Source organism: Monodelphis domestica, chromosome 5 (genome assembly GCF_027887165.1).
Source record: "Monodelphis domestica isolate mMonDom1 chromosome 5, mMonDom1.pri, whole genome shotgun sequence".
Taxonomy (NCBI): domain Eukaryota; kingdom Metazoa; phylum Chordata; class Mammalia; order Didelphimorphia; family Didelphidae; genus Monodelphis; species Monodelphis domestica.
Genome location: NC_077231.1, coordinates 252,010,268 through 252,033,939, shown reverse-complemented (window position 1 = coordinate 252,033,939; position 23,672 = coordinate 252,010,268). Strand labels below are relative to the sequence as shown.

The window sequence follows — 23,672 nt, the reverse complement described above, 5'->3', positions numbered from 1 at the left end:
AGCTCTGTCTTTGTCTCTCTGTTTTAGCCTCTGTCTCCTTATTTCTGTCCTACTCTCTGACTCTATTTTGCATGCATATGCTGGCACACACATCCCTATAGTTTATTTAAAACCTAATGTTCTTCACTTAGCTTGCTGAATTTCAGCATTCGCAAAAAGGTCAGAGGAACTAGATGTCACTGTGGGTTACTGAAAACAAACACAAACAAACAAATCAATGGGCTGGGGGAGTCCCAAGGACCTGGGTTGGAATCTTGGTTACAACATTTACTACATGTATGACTGTGGGAGAGTCACACATCTTTCTGAGCTATTACCATGTAAACTTGCAGGCAGGGACAATTTCATCACTCTTTGTATCTTCACTGCTTAGCAGAATGCCTGAAAACTTAATACTTATTGATTGACTGAACCTCAGTTTCCTCCCTAACAAAATGAGGGTAATATTAATTGATAGGGTTTTTGTGAGGAAAATACTTTGTAAAATTTAAATTGCTACAGGCATAAAAGTGATTAATGAAAATATCAACAACTAACTTTCCTAACAGATTTTTATAAAACCTAGAAACATGTGAGATTTTGTTAAAGGACTATCTAGCTTGAAATCCATATAAGATATCAATTTTAGGAGCAGCACATCATAGAGAGTATTCATTTTTGGAGGTCTCTGGTAATTTGGAAATGAACTTGGTCTAGAGGACATTACTTGAAACTGATCTCCAAATATTTTAGCTATATGATCAGAATGAACTCTTTGCCTTGTTTTCAAAATCAGAAGGTTATTGTTAGCTGCCATAGCCTCTCCTTTCCAGTGATGAAATTATTTTTTCTAAGGCTAAGGTTTATGCCCAGTTCATCTCAAACTGATTGGTTACAAGGAAAGAGGAAGAGAAATCTTTGAGTCCTTAGAAATAGAACTATATAAAAGTGAAAAAGAAGCTCTAAGCAAATCCTTTAATCAATATTAAACAAAGACCAAAGACTTAGCAGACTAAGTCTTTCACTCCTCTATTGTTTCTTTAGTTCTTGTATTCCTTTTCCTTTTTTTCCTCACACTCATGTATTCTCACTACCCTTACAATTGAGTAGTATTTTATTTAATACATACTGCTTGAATATTCAAGAACAATATTTCCTATATTAGTGTGCTTGTCAGCCAAGCTAATTCACTTGCCATCTCCAATGCAAAGTATTAGATAAGCTCTGTGTGTGTGTGTGTGTGTGTGTGTATGTGAGAGAGAGAGAGAGAGAGAGAGAGAGACAGAGACAGAGACAGAGACAGAGAGACAGAGAAAGAGAGACAGAGAGACAGAGACAGACAGAGAAGGAAAGAGAGAGAGAGAGAGAGAAAGAGAGAGAGGGAGAGAAAGTGAGAGAGAGAGAGAGAGAGAGAGAGAGTGAGAGAGTGCTGGAGAGTGTGTGCTTGGAGAAGGAGTTTAGGAATAAATGAAATAGGACAGGCAGGAGTCCAGCTAGAAGATAGAAGTTATTATGAATTAGGGAAGATCTCTTGCCTTATGTGCCCGGCACATAGTAAGTACTCAATAAATGTTAGTGGTTGTTACAGCTGATGATGACAATACCCTCCAGCTCCAGCTGGGCCCTAGTCCTGTGCTTGGAGTTCCCACTGATATTCCATTTACACATGGAGCAGAAAAGCATGGGGCACATGCTACACATCCCGAGTGTGAATCAGAGGCAGGCAATGCTGCCCTTGGAATGTTCTTAAGATCTCTGAGATAATCAGCAGCAGTAACAAGTCTCGATACACTCTCCCCCAGTAAACCTGCTGGATGTGTGGTCACCCATGAACAAAGCCTCAATGAGGCAGGCTCTGGAAAGAAAGAATTATATGTATTATGGGTTAAGGAGGTGAGTCTATAATGGCAGAATTGGAGGTAGTCCAGGGAACATTAGCATTATGTTACCCGTGGCCCTTTGGAATAAAGATTCAAGGTGAAAATTCACTTTAAAAAACTGATATGCATTATCAGTTTTACACGCATGCTGTAGGTTGGGAGCCAAATTCTGCTTTCAGAGAGATACAGAGCTCCAAAGTAAAAAATCAGACTCCTGGTGCCTTTGAAGTCAATTGTATTATCTAATGACTCCAAAGGCATTTGCAAATGAGTTACTTCTGGGGTGAATTTCACCTTGGCAAGCATGTATGAAAGAGCAGAATTGTCCTCATTTGCATGCATTTCTTATAAATTCACCTGGAACTCAATGTATTCCTTAAGGAGTGGGCACTCTGCTATAATACTTGTCCTCTCAACCCCATACAAATAAGTCATGACAGGAGCAGAAATGAAATCAACCTCAGCTGTGTAAAATAACTTTCAAAACTCTAATGAGAGCATTAATGAATGGATTAGGATGAATAGAACCTAATTTCTATGTTCCCGCCAATCAGTATCAGAGCAAGAAGGGTTTGATTTGGCTTCGTGAAATTATGAGGCACCACAGTGAAAGTCCTGTTGGAAGGGGTTAAGAAGAAGGGGCAGGATGAGTCTAGACACAGGACTTGTGTAGGTTAGAGGGACGATGGCAGGGGAAGTTACATGGATTGGATAATATTATTACTCTTGGTGAACATTTATGTCTCAGCAAATATTTTTCCAGAAAGGGAGAGAGGGCAGTTTAATAAAACAAAAGATGTTTTAAAATAATAACTTTATCTCAGTTTAGTAAATTAACAATACACTTGGAAGGTGGGCATAAAGGAAGCCTTTGATGCCTGTGGCAAAAGTACTTTCTTATATCCCTCCTCCTGCATCCAGCAAAGCAGTGTCCATACCCTAGACACTTTCTTGTGTCCAGACTCTTACTATTTTCATGAATATACTTAGAAATTCCTTGAGACTTGTAACAATTATTAGTGAAAGCAACATTTGGCCTCTACTTGGACTCAAAAAAATACCAAGTGCATTTATATATCTCTTTCTAGAAGGGGTAATTTAGACCACTATTGATCATACAACTGCTCTTGAATAGTTAAAGCGTTGTCAGTGTTTCCTCTACAAATGTCTTATTTTTGCTGATTTGCAACTGTATGCCATACACGATTTGCTCCGGGCTAACATACTTGCCCAATTTTATTCAAAGGCTTTGGTTTCAATTGGTTCAGTCATGAATGAACGTGAAAGCAAGGAGGTTAGTTATTCTGATATCAGCAGTAAAACTGAAGCTTTGTTTCTAATCAATACCAACTGCCTACTTTAGTGGGTTATAAAGAAAAGAGCTGGTTTAGGACAGGGATGTACAATGATTGCTGTAGTCAGCTCTTTTCATGAGGAATTTCAATATGGATATAGGCTATACTTCACCAAAAACTTAGCATCTAGGGCATAATGTTTGTGGGAAATTATGGATAGGCTCAGAAAGAGCTGCTTGTATAAATGGTACTCTGCTTTTGCATCTACTCTAGGGTTTTCTATGGGATATCAGTAACATCAATAAAACATTTTTCTGCAGTTATAGACTTAGGTAACAGTAAACAGTTTAAAATGAAGGAAAATAGTAATATAGATTTCATTAACAGCATGATCAAAAAATGACTAGCCTGGAAATTAGGAGGGTGGTAACACTACTCAATGGAGTTTTTTTGAACTTCCCTATCCTCTCTATATTTCCCTTTCCCCTTCTTCCCTCATCCTATCTTCTGATTTGGGATTCTTGCTTAGAGATTTATTAGTGAAAAATACAGAGGGAGAGATTATGCAGTCATTAGTAAGGTATTTTGGGAAATATACTTTGAAATCTTATAAAAACAGTTTAGCCAATATATGGAGCCATTCTGACTTCCCTCACACCTTTAACATAGCCAATGGAAATTAATTATGTCAACTTTCTGTTTCCCTGCTGTGTAAAGATGCAAACCTTATTATAAACACTAATATTTAATCTCTGAGATTTGGGATTCTCCAAATGAAATTCAGATGATATGAGAAGCTTCATTATGACCTGGGTAGAATTAAAGGTCCCATGGTATCTTTTGTAACAATAGGGTGAAAATCCTTGTGCTTTGTCCAACTTCTAAATACTGTAATCACATTTTCCCACTTGACTAATATTTCCTCTGCTGTTCCAACTAGACAGAACTCTCTCACTAACTCTCTCTCTCTCTCTCCCTCTCTCTCTCTCTCTCTCTCTCTCTCTCTCTCTCTCTCTCTCTCTCTCTCTCTCTCTCTCTCTCTCTCTCTCTCTCTCTCTCTCTCTCTCTCTCTCTCCCTCTCTCTCTCTCTCTCTCTCTCTCTCTCTCTCTCTCTCTCTCTCTCTCTCTCTCTCTCTCTCCCTTTCCCCCTTCCCCCCTCTCATATTTATTGTTGGATGAAATACTAAAGTACAGTATTTGCCATGTCACTTATGGGTGGATATAAAATCTGACAGTTAGGTGAAATACTGAGTTAATATGTTACATATAAATTGGCATATAAGATATTTTAGCATCTTTTTTCCTGAAAGGTAAAGATGTCTTAAGTAACATAATATAAAATTTCTGATAAAATTTGTCATCATCAGTGAAGTTATAATGCTCTTCTGCTATGGAATTTTAAATATTAGTTGGAGATGACCATGATATGAGCAAAAATGATGTTGCAATGAAATGAAGATGGTTTCTGCACCTGTCAGTTGGAAGTCATCACCTGTTCCACTGTGACAGTTGGCCTGGTCATCATCACATTCATCCACTGGATTCCCATTAGGAGTGGTTGGTCCAGCTGTAGGTACTGAAATAAGACCCAAGGGTTATGATCCACCATAACTAAAATGTGTTCTTCAGCCTATAACAGTACAACTTGCCAATACTGGGGGAAAAAATCTCCAATCTATGCTGATAAAGGTAAGACACATTATCTTGTTTTTTCTTTTAGGTGCTTTCTTTGAAGGCATCATGGAATGCTTAGTCTGGATATCTGATTTATTCTTTTAATGAGTTAGCAAACCCAAATTTGATCAATTACATCCTCTAAAGACATCTTTTTTATTGCAGAAGCTTGGGTTTTCACTAGGTATTCAAACTAAGGGATTAAGAACATCAATGAGACATATTTTAACTGATTTTTCCCTTTCTTTTAATTTTTGAGGTTCTGGAGAAACATACTTGTCATGACTACATTTGCATAATTAACATTTTATAAATTTATTCAAATCTTAGCATAGCTTCCCTTTTCCCAAATGGCTTCCCCATTCTGCTACTTAATTCTATTTTTCCTCTAAAAGTTTATTAAGTTTTTCTCTAAGAAAGCTTTTCCACATACTTGGTAATAATTTTTTCTATTTGGAGCAGGTTTGTGAGAGGCATTGTCTCAAGGTAACTTGGCATCAATTTTTGTTAATTTCCATAGAACTGCATTCCATGGTTGGTAGGTATCCCCATATCTTTGAGTTTGCAGTTGAAAGGTAGCTAACATTAATCAAAAATTCCTTTAAATTTAGTTCAGCACATTCTTCCCCCCCCCCAGCCTGTTACTCATTTTTCCAGTCTGTTTAATATTTTACAGTTTTCAGTATTACATTTCATTTTACAAGACTTGAGATATTGTACATTTCTATTGAAGTTTGAAAGCCAGACAAGCTGTAGCCAAGGGGGGTGGGGAGGGGATCTGTTCACTCACAGCTTCTGGCCAGTGGAAATGTTCTGGTAACTGCTGCCTTCCCAATAAAAATCTGACACTGTTTGTTATTGTGATTAAGTGCTCTGCAGAGTTATGACAAATGTAGCTAAGCTCCAGCTTCCTCCAATCTCCAAACATACACATCGACAGTCCACTCACTCAACATTCTACCAACATTTGTGGAGCTTTCAGTATGTGCAAGGCACTATGCTAGGTAAAAATGCAGATAATGCATATACTATTTACTGCTTCACTCATGATTTCATAATAGGCAAGTTCATTCCACTCCATGCTCTTCCCTGGGGTATCATTGAGTCAATATAATCAACCAGGGCAAACTCTTGATAGACTTGGATGTCCATAATGCTGTCCTACTGTGTTAGAACTGCTGTCATTAAGAACTTTAGACTCTTTTTTTGTCCTTCTCCCCAATTTATCACAATATCCTTGTTGTCATGAAGGCTCAAAGAGGAGAGAGAGCACCTCCCTTGGTCCTATCAAGACTCCATTGGAAAAATGTGGAAAATGAAACAAATGTGCTACCTGACTAAATGCTATCATAGACCATTCCTTTATTGCTTCCTTTGCCTGAACTTGATTTTCTTTCAAAGATTTAAGTCCTTCTAGATTGGGGCCAAAGTTCAATTACTCTTTTCTCCTTTGTATTACTAACACATACCTAGTGCTCAACAAATGCTTATGGACTGATTTATAAGAAAATCCACTAATTTATATGGGGAAGTTGAATAGCCATTTAGTAAGTTGGGTTTGAGTTGTCATGGACAAATAACTTGATCTTTTCAAGTCTCAGTTTCCTCATCCATAAAATAAGTAAGATGTGTTAAATAATCTCTAGGGTGCACAGCAGTCTGAGTGTCTGATTTTTGGTGCCTACTATGTGGAAGATCCTATGCATAAAGATGAAATAAATATAATCTCTGGCTACAAAAAGCTTACAATCTAATAGGGGACCTATGATATGAACCAAAATAGCCCTGTTACAAGGAAGAAGAAAAGAGGAGATTTAGACACAGAGCAGGGAGAAATGTGAGCAGGGGAATATTATCTTCACTTGAATGTCAGAGGCAGCATGAGGTGGGTATTAGAGAAGAGGAAGGTAGGCATTAGGGAAGACTTCATATGATAACAGATTTGAGTTTTCTTCTTTGTATCTATATCTGTATATATGAATATCATCTATATGCAGTGTATAATAGCTATGCTTATAAGTATAGACATACAATGCATATACATACATGTGTATATATTTCATAGTATTAGAGACTCCCAGAAAGGACTTTAGGAGCCATCTAGTCCATCTTCCCCATTTTATAAATAGGGAAATTGAAGCTCTAAGACGAGTTCCTTAGTTTTATGAGTTCTTGAATATTTGAGGGCAAATTACATGAGCAAATTCTCTTATCTATTTCATGGAAAGCTGCCACTCAGTTTAGTCTTTCCATCCATTGCATTCATCCCACTCATCAAGCCAGCTTTTCTTTCCAGAATTAGGGACAGAATTAGTTATAGTACTGTAAACTAACTTCTTCTCCAATGGACTCCAGCCCTCACTACTTTGGGTGACTGAGTCTGCCCTCAGTCCATTTTGTTTGTTCCTAGCAAGTTCTCAAACCTACACAACCGGTATTCCAACTAAAATCCCTGAGACATGGTTAACTGAGATCTGTTTTGAGAGCATTAAGATAATACAGTGGCCTGGGGGTGATGCTGTGAATATAGAAACATAGCTACAATGTTAAGGAGGGAGATAATGGGCTTGTTTTAAATAAATCCATAGAAAAGTTGCCATGAATTATTCAGTAGTAGTGAATTGATTGAACTAAGCACATGTATATTTTTATGGTGTTTAATTTGCCCAGGAATGTAATTATATTTGATTAGCTCAAGGCCCAAATACTTTTGGAAACCAAAAGAAAGAGGTATTTTTTTAAAAGGCATTCCTCAGGAATAGTATGAGTATAGGTTTAATAGTTTAATGTTTGGTTACTGACATGTTGGCAATACTTATAATAAATAGAAATAAACTAACAACAGTCATTTTCCTAAGTAAATCTTGAATTAAACTTTTGAGTTCATGAATTGGTCAGTCTTAAGGCTACTTTGTGGTGAGAATGTACATGGGTATAAAGTTATATAAAGTTATATACAATGAATCAAATCAATACTTACACCGCAAGAAGCCATCATTCTACTTAGCAACATTTTCATCATAAACCATTGTATAGGTGTCCCTTCCACATCTTGAGGGTTAGGGGTAAGGTGCCCCCACTATCTGGAAAATCCTTATAAATATTTTTGGCCCTCCCTTCATACCAGAGAAGTCTGAAATCATTTCTTTTTCTTTTATAAAGTATTTACACTACCTTATTGTAAAATTTGGGTCAGTGTAGGTCAATATTAAGTAGAAATACTGTGAAAAAATTAAAAATATAAAATAAATATAAAAATTAATATTTTAACTTTTAAAAAGAAATAGTGTATATTTGAGGTATTAAAAGACAAAATATGTTAATGTTAGATAATACTATACATATATTTTATGCATTTCTGAATTTCTAAACTCTTTCTGTGTTGTACGCTGCCTTTATGTGTCACCTGTAGTTTCCACAAAATTTCCCCAGATTCTCATTTTATTTCTTATGCTGACCTGCAATATATTGAAATTGCAATGGGAAAAGTTGCAATGTGGAAGAGATACTTATGTTTATTAAATATAATTACATTTTAAAAATGGAGTTAGACATTATTACATAGACAGTATTTTAACTCTGCTTGGCCTTACTGACACTCCCAAATGACAATAATGAAAACTGAAATATACAGATCATCTGTTTTTATAAACCCTTACCTTCTGTCTTAGAATTGATACTAAGTATTGATTCTATGACAGAAGAACAGTAGGGGTGGGCAACTGGGGTTGTGACTTGCTTAAGCTCACACAGCTGGGAAATTCTGAGGTCAAATTTGAACCCAGGATTTCCCAACCCCAGGACTGGTACTCTGTCTCTTGTGCTACCTACTGCTCTGAGGGCATCTTTATAAAAATACAAAGTGCCTTCACATAAATGGCTCCATGAGAACCATAGAAATGCAGGGCTGGAAAAGACCTGAGAAGTTACCACACTTGACCCAAAATTACCTTGACAACATTCCCAGTCACTGATCATTCATTGATAATTCACTGACTAAACCTAATCCTAATTCAGTCTCTATGCAAAGACTTCCAGTGATAAGAGAACCATTGCATCCTAGGACATTGTATTCTATTTCTACATAGTACAAATTGTTAGGGAATTCTCTTCAATGTTGACCTAAAACATGTTTCTCTATAACTTCTACCTCTTTTTTTAGTTCTCTTCTCTGGGGACAGACAGAACAAGTCTAATCTCTCTTCCACATGACAGTCCTTTAACTATCAAAGACCATCATGATGGATCCCTTAAGGATGCCTTTATCCAGGCTAAACATGTTCATTATCTTTAACCAATTCTCATGTGCTATGACTTTTTATTCCCTTCCCCATCATTGCCATTCTGGTTACTCTCTCCTGGACACACTCTAACTAGCCAATGCTTTTCCTAATCTGGAGCTAAATACAGTATTCTATTTGTGGTAAAACTAGGGCAGAGTACAACTGAAAAATCACCTGTGTGTTCTGAACATTCTGCTTCTGTTAATGTAGTCCAAGATTGCTTAATCTTGGATTAGCTTTTTTGAGTGCTGTCACACTATGAACTCATGCTGAGCTCACAGTTCACTTTGACTTCTCCAAATTAACTCCTAAATATTTCTCTACATAGCCAATTAGACTGTAAGCAACTTGAGAGCAAAATATCATATAAACAGTGCTTGATGTTTTCAAGACAATGCCTCATACACAATAAGTGTTCCAGTTTAATCATTTGCTTTGTCAACAGAAGAGTCACTTTATTATCAATCTATCAGTCAATAAACATTTTTGAGGCACCTATTATGTGCAAGGATCTGTGCTGAGTTAAAATGAAGCTCTGTTTCCTAAAAAATTTAAATTTAAAAAATTTTTGAATGATCTGCCCATTTTCTCCCTCATACCTCCCTTCCTCTTACCTCAATGAGAAAGTAAGAAATCTAAAACCACTGTTAAAAAATATGTATAGTCAAGCAAAACAAATTCCCACAGAAGCTATGTCCATAAAATGCCTCAATCTGCAATCTGAGCCCAAAATCATCCTAGCAGGAAGTGGACATCATGTTTCATCATGACTTCTCTGGACTTGAAGATAATTAATCTATGGCTTAGAGTGTTCAAATTTTTTAAAGTGTTTGTCTTTGTTAATATGTAGATTGCTGCCATTGTTCTGCTCCCCTGATTCTGTATCAGTTCACATAAATCTTTCTGGGTTTCTTGGAAACTCTCCTTGAATTTTCTTTCTTTCTTTCTTTTTTTTTAAGTAGCATCAGATAATTTATGGCACAGATAACTATTATATAGCCATGAAATATTTGAAAAGCAGTGGGGAGTTTGGATCTGAAAGTAACCTAATGATAGGTTTAAATATCCATTTGGGGTGGGTGGGAGAAACTATTTCTGAAAATTAAATGGATAAAGATTACCTAGAGAAAAATGTTTGCCAAGGCAGTTAGTTACAATACACTTGGGAGGATTAATGGAATTTCTCCCACCACTTCCATATAATTCCATTGTCATAATTATAATAGTATATAATTCTGGCAGTGTTCTGGTGAATGAGTTGCCTTCCTAGAACTTTGTACAGAAATGGTTTTTACAAAAACATGGAAGGACCTTTACTACCTGATGAAAAACAGGTAGTTATCAGTATGAGCACCAGTGAGAACACACACACTTTAAGAGGAAAAACCAAGCCAACCAGCTAGAACTGGCTCTGAAAATTATAATTAATTACCTTCCACTTCACAACCCAGCAGCTCCATTCTTAGCCCTAGTCCTCCATGAGTTGCTCTCTCCGGGTAGATCCTGATGAATCGGGTGGTCAGAGGAGTAAAAGTTCGAAGCTCAGGTGTATCATAGTTGTTGTTACCCTCAAAGGACTGTGGAGTGTGAAAAAGGTGATTTATTAGGATAGTGCTCCTTATTAGCAAAGAACTTGCCTCCCTGCCCCTCTCGAAGCCCCTTCCATCTTAGGGCTCTGGCATTTGGGCTAAGAAGTAGGCTATATTTTCTCACTGAGTGTACAGGTATCGTTTCTTTCTTAAATAAGGAGGGAACAAATGGGTAGTTAAACCTTTGATGACAAGTGAAAACATTTTTCAGAAACAGTAGCCTTCAATGTCAGAAACTAAAGATTTAATGAGGGAAGTTTTTAAGTGATTCTCGGATGTGTAGCTAGCACTTCTTGAAGGGAGTGAAGGGCTCTGAGTATGTAGGAAAATAATTGAGAATAAGAACTTGCCACTTTTACAAGCTTATCATAAACTGCACAATTTAACTAAATATGGCTGTTTGATTCTCTCCAAGGAGTGGGGTCCCAGTCAGATAAAATCTAGTCTTCTCAAAGAGATGAAAATTACATTCCAGGAGGGTCAATTTTATCTAAGAAAATTGCTATTTGTTTAAGAACTGCCTACTCATTGAAAAAGGGTATTTATTTAGGAAATGCCAGCCCACTTCAGCCATTTGGAGATAAAAGATTTCCTCGGCTCTGGGAAAGTAGTAAGTGACCCAACTGGCAACATTTTCAAATTCATGTTATGAAGAATGGCGAAATCATAACATGAATCTGAATTTCCTTTGAAGTAGATTCCTGACAACTGGATACATTTTCCTTGTCAAATAATGGATTGGGACACAGACATCCTTTGTATTCCTGAGTCAGCACCTTCACCCTATCCTCCCTGGAAAGTTGGGGGAAATGACAATAAAATGCTTTTAAGCTACAAGGGATTTTTAGCTTAACCTCCTTGTTTGACCAATAAGGGAAATAAGAACCAAAGATGTTGACTGACTCCAAGATCACATCAAAAATCAATCTCATCAAATATAAAAATCCTGAGCTTGCATGTGATTTAAAGGTTCCAAATCCTATTTATCAGAAAGCAATAATGGTCAGTCCAAAAACCACCGTATATAGCAGCACATTTTTATTTAAAAAAATTTTTTTTAAACCCTCTTACCTTCCATATTAGAATCAATACTCTGTATTGGTTCCAAGAAAGAAAAGAAGTAAGGGTTAGGCATTGGGTATTAAAAGACTTGCTCATGGTCACAAAGCTTGGAAGTATCTGAGATCACATTTGAACCCAGGACTTCCCACATATAATCCTGGCTCTCAATCCACCTAGCCACCTAATTGCCCCAGCTGCACATTTGAAAAAAGATAGCTTAAGAACATGGGTCAGCACCCCCCTACCCCCATGCCACTAGTGGGATAATCTAGAGTGCCACCATAAGGTGCTAAATCTTAAAAATCTCACCAAGAAATTATAAGCAAAATGAAACAACTGGTCATCAGGTGAGAGGACATGGTGTGAATTCAAGAGGAATTTCAACAGACAAGTCATAAAGGGAAATAGTTGTTGGTTCCAATAACAAATAACCCATCTTCATGCCATGCTGCCTCCACTCTGCCTATCAACTTCACCTCCTCCCAGGAATCTTGCCCTCTGTCCTTGGAAGCACTCTAGTTTCAGAGGTGAGCTCTTTCCCCGTATTCTACCCAGAATGAGGCTTCCTCTATTTCCTAGCCATCTCTCAATCATGCTGCCATGCATGTATGTTTTGCCCATCTTCCATCCCTCCAGTTCCCCCTTATATGTTGTTTCACTCCATTAAAATGCAAGCTTCTTGAGGGCAATGGCTGCTTTGCTTACTTGCATTTGCAATTACCAGCACTTATCACAGTGCTTGGCACCTAGGACATAGGCATTTACTAAGTGCTCTGTCTTTCTGTCTGCTTGGCATATAGAGAGAGCATTTAGTAAATGCTCTCTCTGTCTGCCTGTCTATATGAGCAGACAGGCTACCTAGTCAGAAAGGCGTTTGCTGGCCAAGAGGAGCTATCAGAAATCTAACAATAGCCCGGGCACCGGAGGACCCTCCAAGTTTCCCATCATTTCAGAAAAGTGGGCATGGTAGTAATAGACCTGTATTCCTCAGAAGGCCCTGGAAAATTCAGAGGTAATGAGCTTTTAACTCTCACTGTTATTAGGGTCTAATTAATTTGTTGTCAGTAAGGCACTAATTATCACAAAGATTCCATTATTACTTAGACATGCTTTGTGTACATTAACATAACTCCAAAGATCCTGGGAACAAAGCATGTGAGGAGACGTCCGTATCTACAGAATTCCAGACTCTTCTCTTAATAATGGTCTTAATAGAAGCACGAAACAATGAAAACTGAACTACTAAGATATTGGTGCTGAATACTGATGAAGAGTGGAGCGGAAGAGGCATATGGAATCAGGATGAATCTTTGTCCTTGGTGACCCAGGTCTATCTGGCAATGGAGTTTGAGTTCTGCCCTTTGAGCAAAGGAAGTGGGCTTTTCTTGGAAAGGGGGCCCGATTCTATCCATTGGGAAAGTCTGGTTACTCGAAGGACAGTGACTTCCTGGACACACGAGTGTGCTAGGTGGGCTTTAAATCCCTGGGAAAGGGCATGCTTCATTTCATGAACTCGAGCCCTCTTTTCCTCCTAACTCTCTACTGCTTCTCTCACATTTTCATATTTAAAAACTGAGGGCATTTCATTGTCCTTATAAAAATGTAAAGGAGAGCCTCCTAAACAGGAAAATTTACTGGATTTCTTTTTCTTGCGAGAAGTTTCTTTTGGTCGGAGGATATTTTCAGCATGACTGTGAAAGGCGCTATATAAACAACTTAGATTTTTTTTACATTTCAGGCTGTTACAGGAAGATAATGATGCTGGTCTAGCTCATGTTTAAGAAAAAAAAAACAACAACAACAGATCTCTCTCTCTCTCTCTTTTTTTTTTTTTGGTTAAAGATGAAAACTGTGAGTAGCCCTCCTGATGAATCTTTCTCTCGATTTGCTGTGTAGGCTGAGAGCTTCAGACTTGATTACAAATGCCTGGATGAGATAACAAAGGCTCAAGAAGCATATGATGCATGGTATAAAAAGCATATGGTGATTTTTTTCTCTCTCTCTTCTAGAACTGTGGTGTTGAAGAACGTGTCAAAACAACACACACTTTATTCCGAGAGCAGCTATGTGAAGTTGTTGATTTACACCATATTCACACTTTGCAATGAAGTCACAACTCACAGGGCTGTGAATAATGATTGGTTTTAAGCTATTTCCTGATGTTTATTTTTTGTTTATTTTCTGTTGGTGAAAATTCAAAACAAAAACTAATAATTGATTTATAAGTACTTTGAAGTTTCCAAAGTGCTTTAGAGGCATTATTTTGCTCTATTCTTACATAAATTCTTTAACTTAAGTGCTATAGGTATGATTGTTCCCATTTTAGGGGACTGAGCCTCCAAGAGGTTAAATCGACCTCTTAAGGTCATAGATTCAGAGTTGGAAGAGCCTTCTAAGGTCACATAGTCTGACTTTCTTCTTAGAGAGATGAAGAACTCACATAATGCCATCCATTTGGCAAGAGCAGGAACTGATATCTAAAAACCAGGTCCTCTGACTTGCCTAAGGTTGTCTAAGTGGGAACTGAAAAGACATCTTTCTCTTGACAAGTCAAGCACTTAATCTGCTCTGTGATACTTTTGGGGAAAGGATGGATGTGAAAAAAAGAAAGAATTCAGGAGGGAGAGGCAGATAGAAAGGAAGAGAAAGAGGGAGGAGACAGGAGAGGGAGCTCAAGAAGGAAAGGATGGAGGAAGAAAGGGAGAGTGAGAGGAGAGGCAGAATCAGAGGGAGAGATTGGTAAATTGAGAAAGAAAGGAAAAGGGAGAGGAAAGGGAAAGAGGGATGGAGAGGAGAGGGAGAAAAATCGAGGATGTGTGTGTGTGTGTGTGTGTGTGCACGCATGTGTGATGGGGATAAGAGAGTGTTCCCCTATTTTAAAAAGTATAAGCCCTGCGTAGATGGCTTGATGTATTAACTAGTCCCACATGGGAGACATGGCTTGTCTCCACAGAGTCAACACATCTGGAATGAGTGGGAGTTGGAAGCATTGTAGAGTTTATGTTTCCTGCCTCCAGCAACTTGGCCTGCATCACTTTATCAAACCATATTCCCACACTCATTCAGGGTTGGTGTGATGATAATGTTCCTTACAATGATCCATGATTTCTCTTTCTCTAGAGAATAGGTCATACATAGGCAAAGCTGGGTAGAAATAGTGGGGCAGGAGAGGGCTATTGGGGGGAAGATTGAGGACTTTCTTGATTTCAAGGGACAAGTTGTCTCTTGATAGCTCTTTTATTGATTTAAAAAGGGCACTGCATGGCAAAAAATACCAGTGGATATAATCATTCAGTCAGTTTTATGAATTCAATTTTTGATTATACAGATGAGGATTATTCCCTTTGTAGACTAACTGTGGAAAAACAAATCTTTCTGGAAGGAAGGAGAGATAGTAGAATGTGGAAGAAAGAGGCCCCTGTGTCCTAAATTATTTAAAAAAAAAACCCAATTCTGAGAAGGCTTTGCCAAAGGGATCCATGATATAATTGGGGGTCAGAAGATTTGAGGTTTGAGTCCTAGCTATGTTACTAATAATTTGGCAACTCTGGGTAAGTAACTTCAACTGTCTGGGTCTAGGCTTTTTCATGTAAAAAATGATAGAGTGATTTCTGATAATCTTTAAAGTCCCTTATCCCCTTAGCCCTTTGATTCTTATCCAAACATGGTACTCCTGCCCTTTAGCAGTTTCTCAATTGTTAAGAAGTTTAGGGGAGTTTTAGATACCCTTTTTGTTCATGGATTCCTTTGGCAGTTTGATGAAATGAATGGTCCCTTATTCAGAAGAATTACTACTTTAAATAGGTTAGTTACATAGGCTTAACAAAGGAAAACAATTATATTGAAATACAGTAATAAAATATTTAAAAATGCAACAAGTTTATAGACCCTCAGATTTTAAGAGCTCTTGGTTTAGAAAATTCAAACCAATTTGAATACCAGCTGAAACCAACTTAATTAATTGGACAGGCCCATTTATTTTTAAAAATCACACAATACAGCAAAATGAATTTTGGATTATATGTACTACAACTAACAGTGTGCTGGTAAATGTTTAACAACCAACTGTGGAAAAATGTACTCATGACATTTTAAAATCTAATCTGCTATATTCACATTTTCTATATCATTTTCTTAAATCCAGCCAATATCTAAAACAATAACTCAAGTCCTGATTTGGAGATTTACCAATTTCTGAAATATAAATATGCTCAGAGAAAAAATTTAACAATTGGCTTTCAAAAGCTGCTTGGAGCTGGCTTCAGTATTTGTCTTACCTAGAGTCCCCTTTCTTACTATTATGGAGAGACAGTGTATTTTACAGAATCAAGGGACTTAGCTTTAACAATTAAGCTTGGTTAATCTCAACTTCATCTGTAAAATGGGATACTAATACTTTCCCTTATCTTAGAGTCCTTGTGGAGTGAATGCTTGGTAAATTATATACTAATTAAAGTTTAAAGCTGGACTAAGACTTTTGGAACATCTTGTATTTACCCTGTATCTGGTGTATTTCTATTTTTATGTACCTGTTTTTTCTTTCACGTTTTGAGGGGAGGGAGAGTTTTAGTTTTCAATTTTCCTTTGTGTCTCTTGCACTTAGAATGGGGCCTAGAGCATGGTATGTGCTTAATAAATGCTAACTGAACCATGAGTGTCATCACCAAGAGTGACACATTTGAAGCCTTCTGTATTTCAAACATTTCTATACTAAACAAGTAAATTATATTAAAGATCCTCTAGGTGATGACAATGATGAGAATTTATATATAGCACTTTAAGGTTATTTTATCATCACCACAGCCCTGTGAGGTAAAAGCTATTATTTCCCCCATTTTAGAGAGGAGAAATCTGAAAAGTAAAGTGACTTGCCTAGCCTTACAGAACTAGTAAATATCTGGGATCACATTTGAATTCAGGTCTTTCAGATTCCAGGTCCAGGATCACAAAGCCTTACCTGGCAGACTGTCAAGCTACCTTTTTATCCCTGTGTCCCATAACAGCCCCAGAAGCACTACCCTTACCTCTGGAACGTCATTAGCAGTACCCTTACTCCCCAATTCTGCAAGGATCCTAAGAAGCTTCTCATTTCACCAAGGATGGAGGGACTTGGCTTCTACTCTTCTCCCTTCCTTTAATCTCTTTGCCTTTGCTTTTGAAAGCTGGTGCCCTTTGGGTGGCATGCTCTCCCTCCCCACTTCTACCTCTTACACCATGATTTCCTTCAATCTATGTAATCAAGGTCGGGCTATAATTAAGTCAAGCCCCGCCTTCTGGGGGAGTTCCCTCGGGCTGCCAGCGCTACCTTCCATAAGGCGAATTTGTATCTGCCTCATATGTATTTTATATCCACTCATAGATGTATATGTAACCTCACCCATCAAAATAGAAGCTCCTTGGGACGGGGATGGGGATGGGGATGGGGATGGGGATGGGGACAGGGACAGGGACAGGGACAGGGACAGCTTCGCTCTTCTTTATAACCCCCCAGCATGGTATCTGGCTCATAGCAGTAGCTAATAAATGCTCACTGATTCAGTGGGGGGACTATGGCCACCTCCAGTCCACTCACCTTAGTCTTCCGTTTGCTTTCATCCATAATCATTTTCCAGTCGGAGCCATTGTTACTGTATCCAATCTTGAATTTTTTCATGAACACCTTGTTGTCTCGGTGTTTCCCTCCCTGAATGATGATGCCCTTCACGATTTTCTCCTCACCTAGGTCTATCTGGAGCCACTCATTTGTGTAGGAGTGAGGGGCAGATGGGAGCGCCCAACCTGAGCGGCTTGTGACTAGGCGGATGTTTTCAGGCATCCAGTTTCTGTCTCCTTGATTGGAGGCTGTAATTTGTGAGTCTGAAATGAGTCCAGACACCATCCCCAACATTCCCGAGCAAGGGTAATCTGTGGAATGAAAGGAAATAATTAGAAAATGTCAAATGATTTTCTGTGTAACTACACCATCTGAAGGAACCTAGGGCATTAGCAGAAAAGTCTAGAATGTTTAGCCTTAATCTGAAAAATAAGGCATCTCGCAAAGAATAAACTCCAGTAATGAAGGCTTCCCTCCCCCTTCATTCTTTTTTATTTATAGTCAAAGTTCTAAGGCACAAAGGGTCAGTTTGTGCTTAGTTTGTTCAGTAGCTGAGCATTCTCTCTCAAATACTAGTTCTCAAAGTGTGGTTGGTACTTCTTTAGCATCTGCATGGGCAGCTATGTGGATCAGAGGTTAGAGCATCAGACTGATTTTTGCCTACCTGTACCTCCACCATCTTTGAGTCTTGGTTTTGTTATTTGTAAATGAGAGGTATTCCAATAATATTTGGTTAATTGGTTAATATAGTTTTAATTTTCAATTAAATATGTAAATTTATATATATAACTAATGATAAGTATTATATTAATAAGTCTTAATAATATAATAATTGGTTAATATAATTTACAGGGTTGTCACAAAGAAAGTACTTTGTAAACATTAAAGTGCTATATGAGCTGCTGCTGATCATTCTTTCCCTGAACCTGTTTCTTCTCTTCCTTTCTGTTGTAGCAAGGTGACTTAATGGATAGTACACTGGACCTGGAGTTGGGAAGACTTGAGTTCAAATCCAGTCTCAGACATTTACTAGTTGTGTGACCTTGGGCAAGTAATTTTCTCAGTTTTTTCAACTTAAAATGGAGATAATAATAGCATTTATCTCCCAGGGCTGTTGTGAGAATCTAAGAAGAGGCTATTTTTAAAGTACTTAGCACAGTGCCTGAAACCTTATAAGTACTTTGTAAGTGAAAGTTATTATTATTATTATCTTTCTCTGGTTCTATTATCTCTGATTACTCTTTCTGAAATGCTTGGTATCTTGCAAAGCTCTGTCATCCTATATATTTTATTAGTGACTTCAATTATTCCAGCAATTAAACTCCATAATATCTATCTGAGGAATCCAAAATCTTTTTCTTGTTTCAGTTGTGTCCAACTCTTTATAACCCAATTTGGGGTTTGCTTGGCAGATACTGGAGTGGTGTGTCATTTCCTTCTCCAGCTCATTTTAGAGGTGTGGAAACTGAAGCCAACAGGGTAAAGTGACTTGCCCAAGGTCACATAGCTAATACCTGAGGCAGATTTTAACTCAGATCTTCCTGATTCAATGACCTGCGCTCTATCCAATGTACCACCTAGCTGTCCTAAAATCTCTCACATGTGCCCTCTAATTCAATGTTTTCAATCGCCTGTAGGATATATCTAAGCTTTGATAAACTTCATCTTCACTGTCAAATTAGCTTTGCTTTCCAACTATCAAATTTATTTAAATTCAACAAACAGACCTGAATTACTTAACCATGTTGCAAGATACTGTGCTAGGCACACAAAAAAATGAAATATGAGTCAGTCCCTGCCCTCAAAGATCTTCCTCTCTGGAAGAAAGAGGGGATTCTATGAAGGGGATAAAATGAGACCTAATTTCTATTCTTGACATCTGATCTTTCAGGTCTGTCAGACATGAAACCTCAGCATCATCTCTATAGCTTCTTTCTCTCCTTCATTATATCCATTTTTCATAAATTCTTGTCTTTTCTTCCTTCAAGTCCCACTTTCTCCATGAAACCTTTTCCTACAACTCTAGTCTACATCGATCTTTCACTTTTCTACCTTCCATTTTACTTAGTAACATGCCATACTAATTGGGAACACTTTTTCCTCTAGTTGGTTTATGTATGTATGAGTATTGCCTCCCCAGCTAGATTGAGGACTTTTTAAGGGGTTATGTCTTTACACTTTGTGAATTTGTCAACATCTACTACAGCAGTGGAAAAAACAGATGCTTAATAAATATTGACTGATTCATTGACACATCTCTCAAAATGAGATCTACTATTCAGAATTTTCTGGTCAAGTCTCTACCTAAGAAAGCTAACAAGTGACTTCTTGCATCTCCAAAATGGAGATAACCGTATTTACCCTGTTGACTCCATAGGATTGTTGAGATAAAAAGGGTTTATAAAGCTTAAAGCACTATGCAAATGTAAGCTATATTTTTGAATAGACTAACAAATCTTTTTATATCAATTTCTTAACTGTTTCCTTAGAAATTAACAAAAAAATCAAAACGATGACTTTTTTTCACCCAAAGTTGATTGCATGCATTCAACATGTCTTCTGACTAGTCTCAGGTTACCAGAGACAGTAAAGAATTCTTAGATATGATCAGACTTCTTTACAATTAAATGTAAGTACAACTAAAGACATCTGTCATTTCCTCAGTTGAAATCTCATTTTTAGATTTAATTGCCTTTATAATTTAATAATAAATACCTACTCCCTTGGGTTAGGATTTGGAACCCCAGGACTAAACCTGATGAAGATTTAAATACACCCATGCACACAGAAATAAATGAATGAATAAATAATAAATGGACACACATATATCAGGAACTGAATGTGAAATGCAGTGTTAAAAATAGCAGTGACATTTTTGGCCACTGTGGTCACACCTGCTTGTCTTAAAACCAGCTCTTGACAATGGCAATGTTTAGCTGGTAATGGGGATCAGATGTTGCCATTTAGGAAAAAAATGTAATTTACTTGAATGTTGTAAGGAAAGCATAGCTTCTACTAGATGTATGCTATTTTGCTAATGTAGTTTATATGTTCATATAGCTAATAGTGCAGAGTCTCTACTCCAACTGCATATTCATAGCCTACAGCCAAGCTGTTATCTATTGTGTTTGTATGACTCCTTCCAATAATAACTAAGAAACCCTTTAAGACATTCCTTTAACAAAAAAACTATTTGGCTGATTTTCATACTGACTGTGAGAAAAAATGAGCATTTATAATTTGAGATTGGACTCCAGAGAACACATACTTCGATATTTTGAAGAATCATCACACAAAGGAATGGTTCTCATGTCAAATTCACTTTGTAAAGTATACAAATAATTATTGGGATTAGTCTCCTAACTCATCCAATGGCTCTGTCTCCATCCAAGTTCTGTGAGATAGGTTGTAAAGCCATGATTCTTCCATCTAAAGGATGAATGAACTGAAAACCAGTGTGGTCATAGTATCTTATATTAAGAGTTGGAAGGTGCCCTGGAGATCACTGATTTATATAGATGTGGAAACTGAGGCACAGAGAGGTTGTGACCCATTCATCCACAATCATGATAGTATGTGTTGAAGCTGAAACCTGAAACCAGAACTGCTGAGGATTCCAAAGTATAGATGTACAGAAGGATAAGGAGGGATGGCTCTATGACATCTTAAATTCTTTTCAACCTAAAATAGTAAACTTTCTGTTTTGTTTGGTTTGGTTCAGATCTGTAATCTCATTGATATAGGAAATTTCCCATGACAAAGTTCCTTTACCAATGAAGATCTGGAATTGTTAAGCAATTCATGGTCTTAGAAAATTACTGGGAAGAACCGAGAAATACCTTGCCTAGTAACCATTATGAATCAAAGGTCAAATATGGTCCCCGGTCCTTCAGAGTTAGAAGCTGGTTCTTACTCTATAGTATACCATTCTGCCTCTGTCTGTCTGTCTGTCTGTCTGTCTCTCACTGTTAGGGGATAGGTGGTTCTTGTTAATAAGGTATCTGAGTAAATAGAAAGTGAGAAGATTGTTAAATGTCTAGCTGTGAAACTGAGCAATATAATTTAAACATTTTTAATGACTGAAGGTCCTTTAAGATATTGTATTGTCAGAAGGAAAGCCTTATGTATATAATTTATCATAAATACATAGATCTTTGAGAACTCTGGTTATTAGGGATTTAGGTAAAACACTGCTGAAATTTTTTAGTAAATACATGTCTAGTAGTATCTGCATATGCCCATATATGTCTAAGTTATTTCCTTTCAATGTCATTCCCCAGAATTCTATATTTGCCATAAATAAATAAGTAAATAAACAAATAATAAATTGGCAAGCATTTATAAAACTATTTTCCAGGTGTATGTGAAACAACAATGTTAAAAATAGAAGTTACATTTTTGGCCACTGTGGTTTGCACCTGCTTGACTCAAAACCAGACTCTATAATGGCACTGGTTAGCTGGTAATGGGGACCAGATGTTACCATTTGGAGAGAAAAAAAAAAACATAATTAACTGGAACAGGTGATCCTGCTAACAATAATATTTTATGAACTATCATCTACATAGAATGAGATACATTGTTTTAGTATTAGTGTTGGGAAAGTCCAAGATCCTTATTTGGGGGTTCAAGAAGCTGGGAGTCAGAAAGATAAGAGTAACTAGATCATGATCACATTTATAAAGTTGTAGAGCATAGAATAGAAATCAAGAATCTTTACATCTAGTCCAATGCTCTTTCCTCTGTGCCATATTCTTCCTTCCCTCCATTCTTCCCTTCTTTCCTTTCTTTCCTCACTATCTTCCTTTCTCCCCTCTCTCCCTCCTTCCCTATGTTCCTTCCTTCCTTCCTTCCTTCCTTCCTTCCTTCCTTCCTTCCTTCCTTCCTTCCTTCCTTCCTTCCTTCCTTCCTTCCTTCCTTCCTTCCTTCCTTCCTTCCTTCCTTCCTTCCTTCCTTCCTTCCTCCTTCTCTATCTCTTTCATTTCATCTTCAGTGTTCTTAAATACCAAACAGGATTGCTTCAAAGAGAGAAACAATAAGTTTAGTAAGAAAAAATACATCATTTTTCAAATGACTACTATATGCAAGTATAATTTCCCTCTCAGTTAGGTCTTAACATAGTGATTTATTTCACAGAAAATGGTTTGATGGATTATTTTCTTCTCATTTATTCCACTGAATCTAACAATATCAATATTTTTCTCTTTCCAAAATACCAGTCTTAAAGAGTATACATACCAAAATAACAAGGCCAGAATTTATGACAATGAAAAACAAATGCCCTGATATTGTGCATATAAAATGATAAAAGTTTTTCAAACATTTAAAGTCTTCTGTCTTTAAAAATAAAGATGTTAGAGTAGATGATATTTAAAGTTCTTTCCTGTTTCGCCATTTTCTGTAGGGCCAGAGATCCTAAGCAAATCCTTCAAAGAATCTTAACCTCAGAGCACCAAAAGACCTGGTGGGGTGAGGAGGGAGGAAGCTTCCTATGACCCAGAGTTTGGAAAACATGGATTTGCTTTCTGTGAGGGATATTTTCTAGGAATGCCTAATTTTTGCTTTCTTCAGAAGAGGCTATGAAGTTATTCTCTTACACTCTATTGCCCTTGTCTTCCATTCATTTCTCAACCTTTTGCAATATAGCTTCTGGACAACTTAGATCAGCTTTGTCAAGCTGATGGATATGAGATGGGAAATGAAGAAGAGCCACTAATCTCTCCTTCAAGGTTACTAATGATACCTCAACTGTTAACTAATCCCTCCCCCCCTTAATACTCTGGTGATTTAACATTTATGCATTGGAATATTGTAATCATGCTTTCCATTGGTTTTCCTGATCCTAATCTCTTCCTTCTCCAATGTATCAGCTAAAAAGTTGTAAAATTTACATGACTAAAACACATGTCTGATCATATCACTTTCCTACAGAAAAATCTCCGTTTTCTTCTTGTTGCCCTCAGGATAAAATGAAACTTCTTTAACCTGTCAAAGTCCTACACAATCTGGCTCTCATCTACCTTTCTAAACATATGTCATAGTACTCTGCTCTGTTGGTCTTTAGTGTATTACATTTCATCTCTTCCTTACGTGCCACTACACTGGCTGTGCCTTGCACCTAGAATGGCTTCCCATCTCACAGTTATTTCTTAGAATCCCTACCTTCTTTCAAAGCTTATGCTAGGTGTCACCTCTTACTTCAATTTTTCCTTTGTCCTGCCAGTTGCTAATGCCATCTCTTCCTCAAATTATGTGGCATATTTCATATTACATATTCTCTTCCCTTCCTTCTCTGCCACCTAATGTGTATTTGTTGA

General features: G+C 37.3%; 1 protein-coding gene across 8 annotated transcripts in view; it reads right to left on the bottom strand.

Moving 5' to 3' along the window:
- Positions 1 to 23,672, bottom strand: part of NRP1 (neuropilin 1) — a 183,511-nt gene that overhangs the window by 26,568 nt on the left and 133,271 nt on the right. For 5 of the 8 annotated variants that reach the window (XM_056800037.1, XM_007504762.3, XM_056800039.1 and 2 more), the window contains 3 exons: positions 17,335 to 17,666; positions 10,544 to 10,688; positions 4,626 to 4,730 (listed from right to left, as the gene is read on the bottom strand). In XM_056800037.1, the coding sequence (XP_056656015.1) occupies positions 4,626 to 4,730; positions 10,544 to 10,688; positions 17,335 to 17,666 (582 nt within the window). The remainder of the gene's footprint in view (positions 1 to 4,625; positions 4,731 to 10,543; positions 10,689 to 17,334; positions 17,667 to 23,672) is intronic. The other 3 variants (XM_007504764.3, XM_056800041.1, XM_056800040.1) reach the window with 1 other exon arrangement.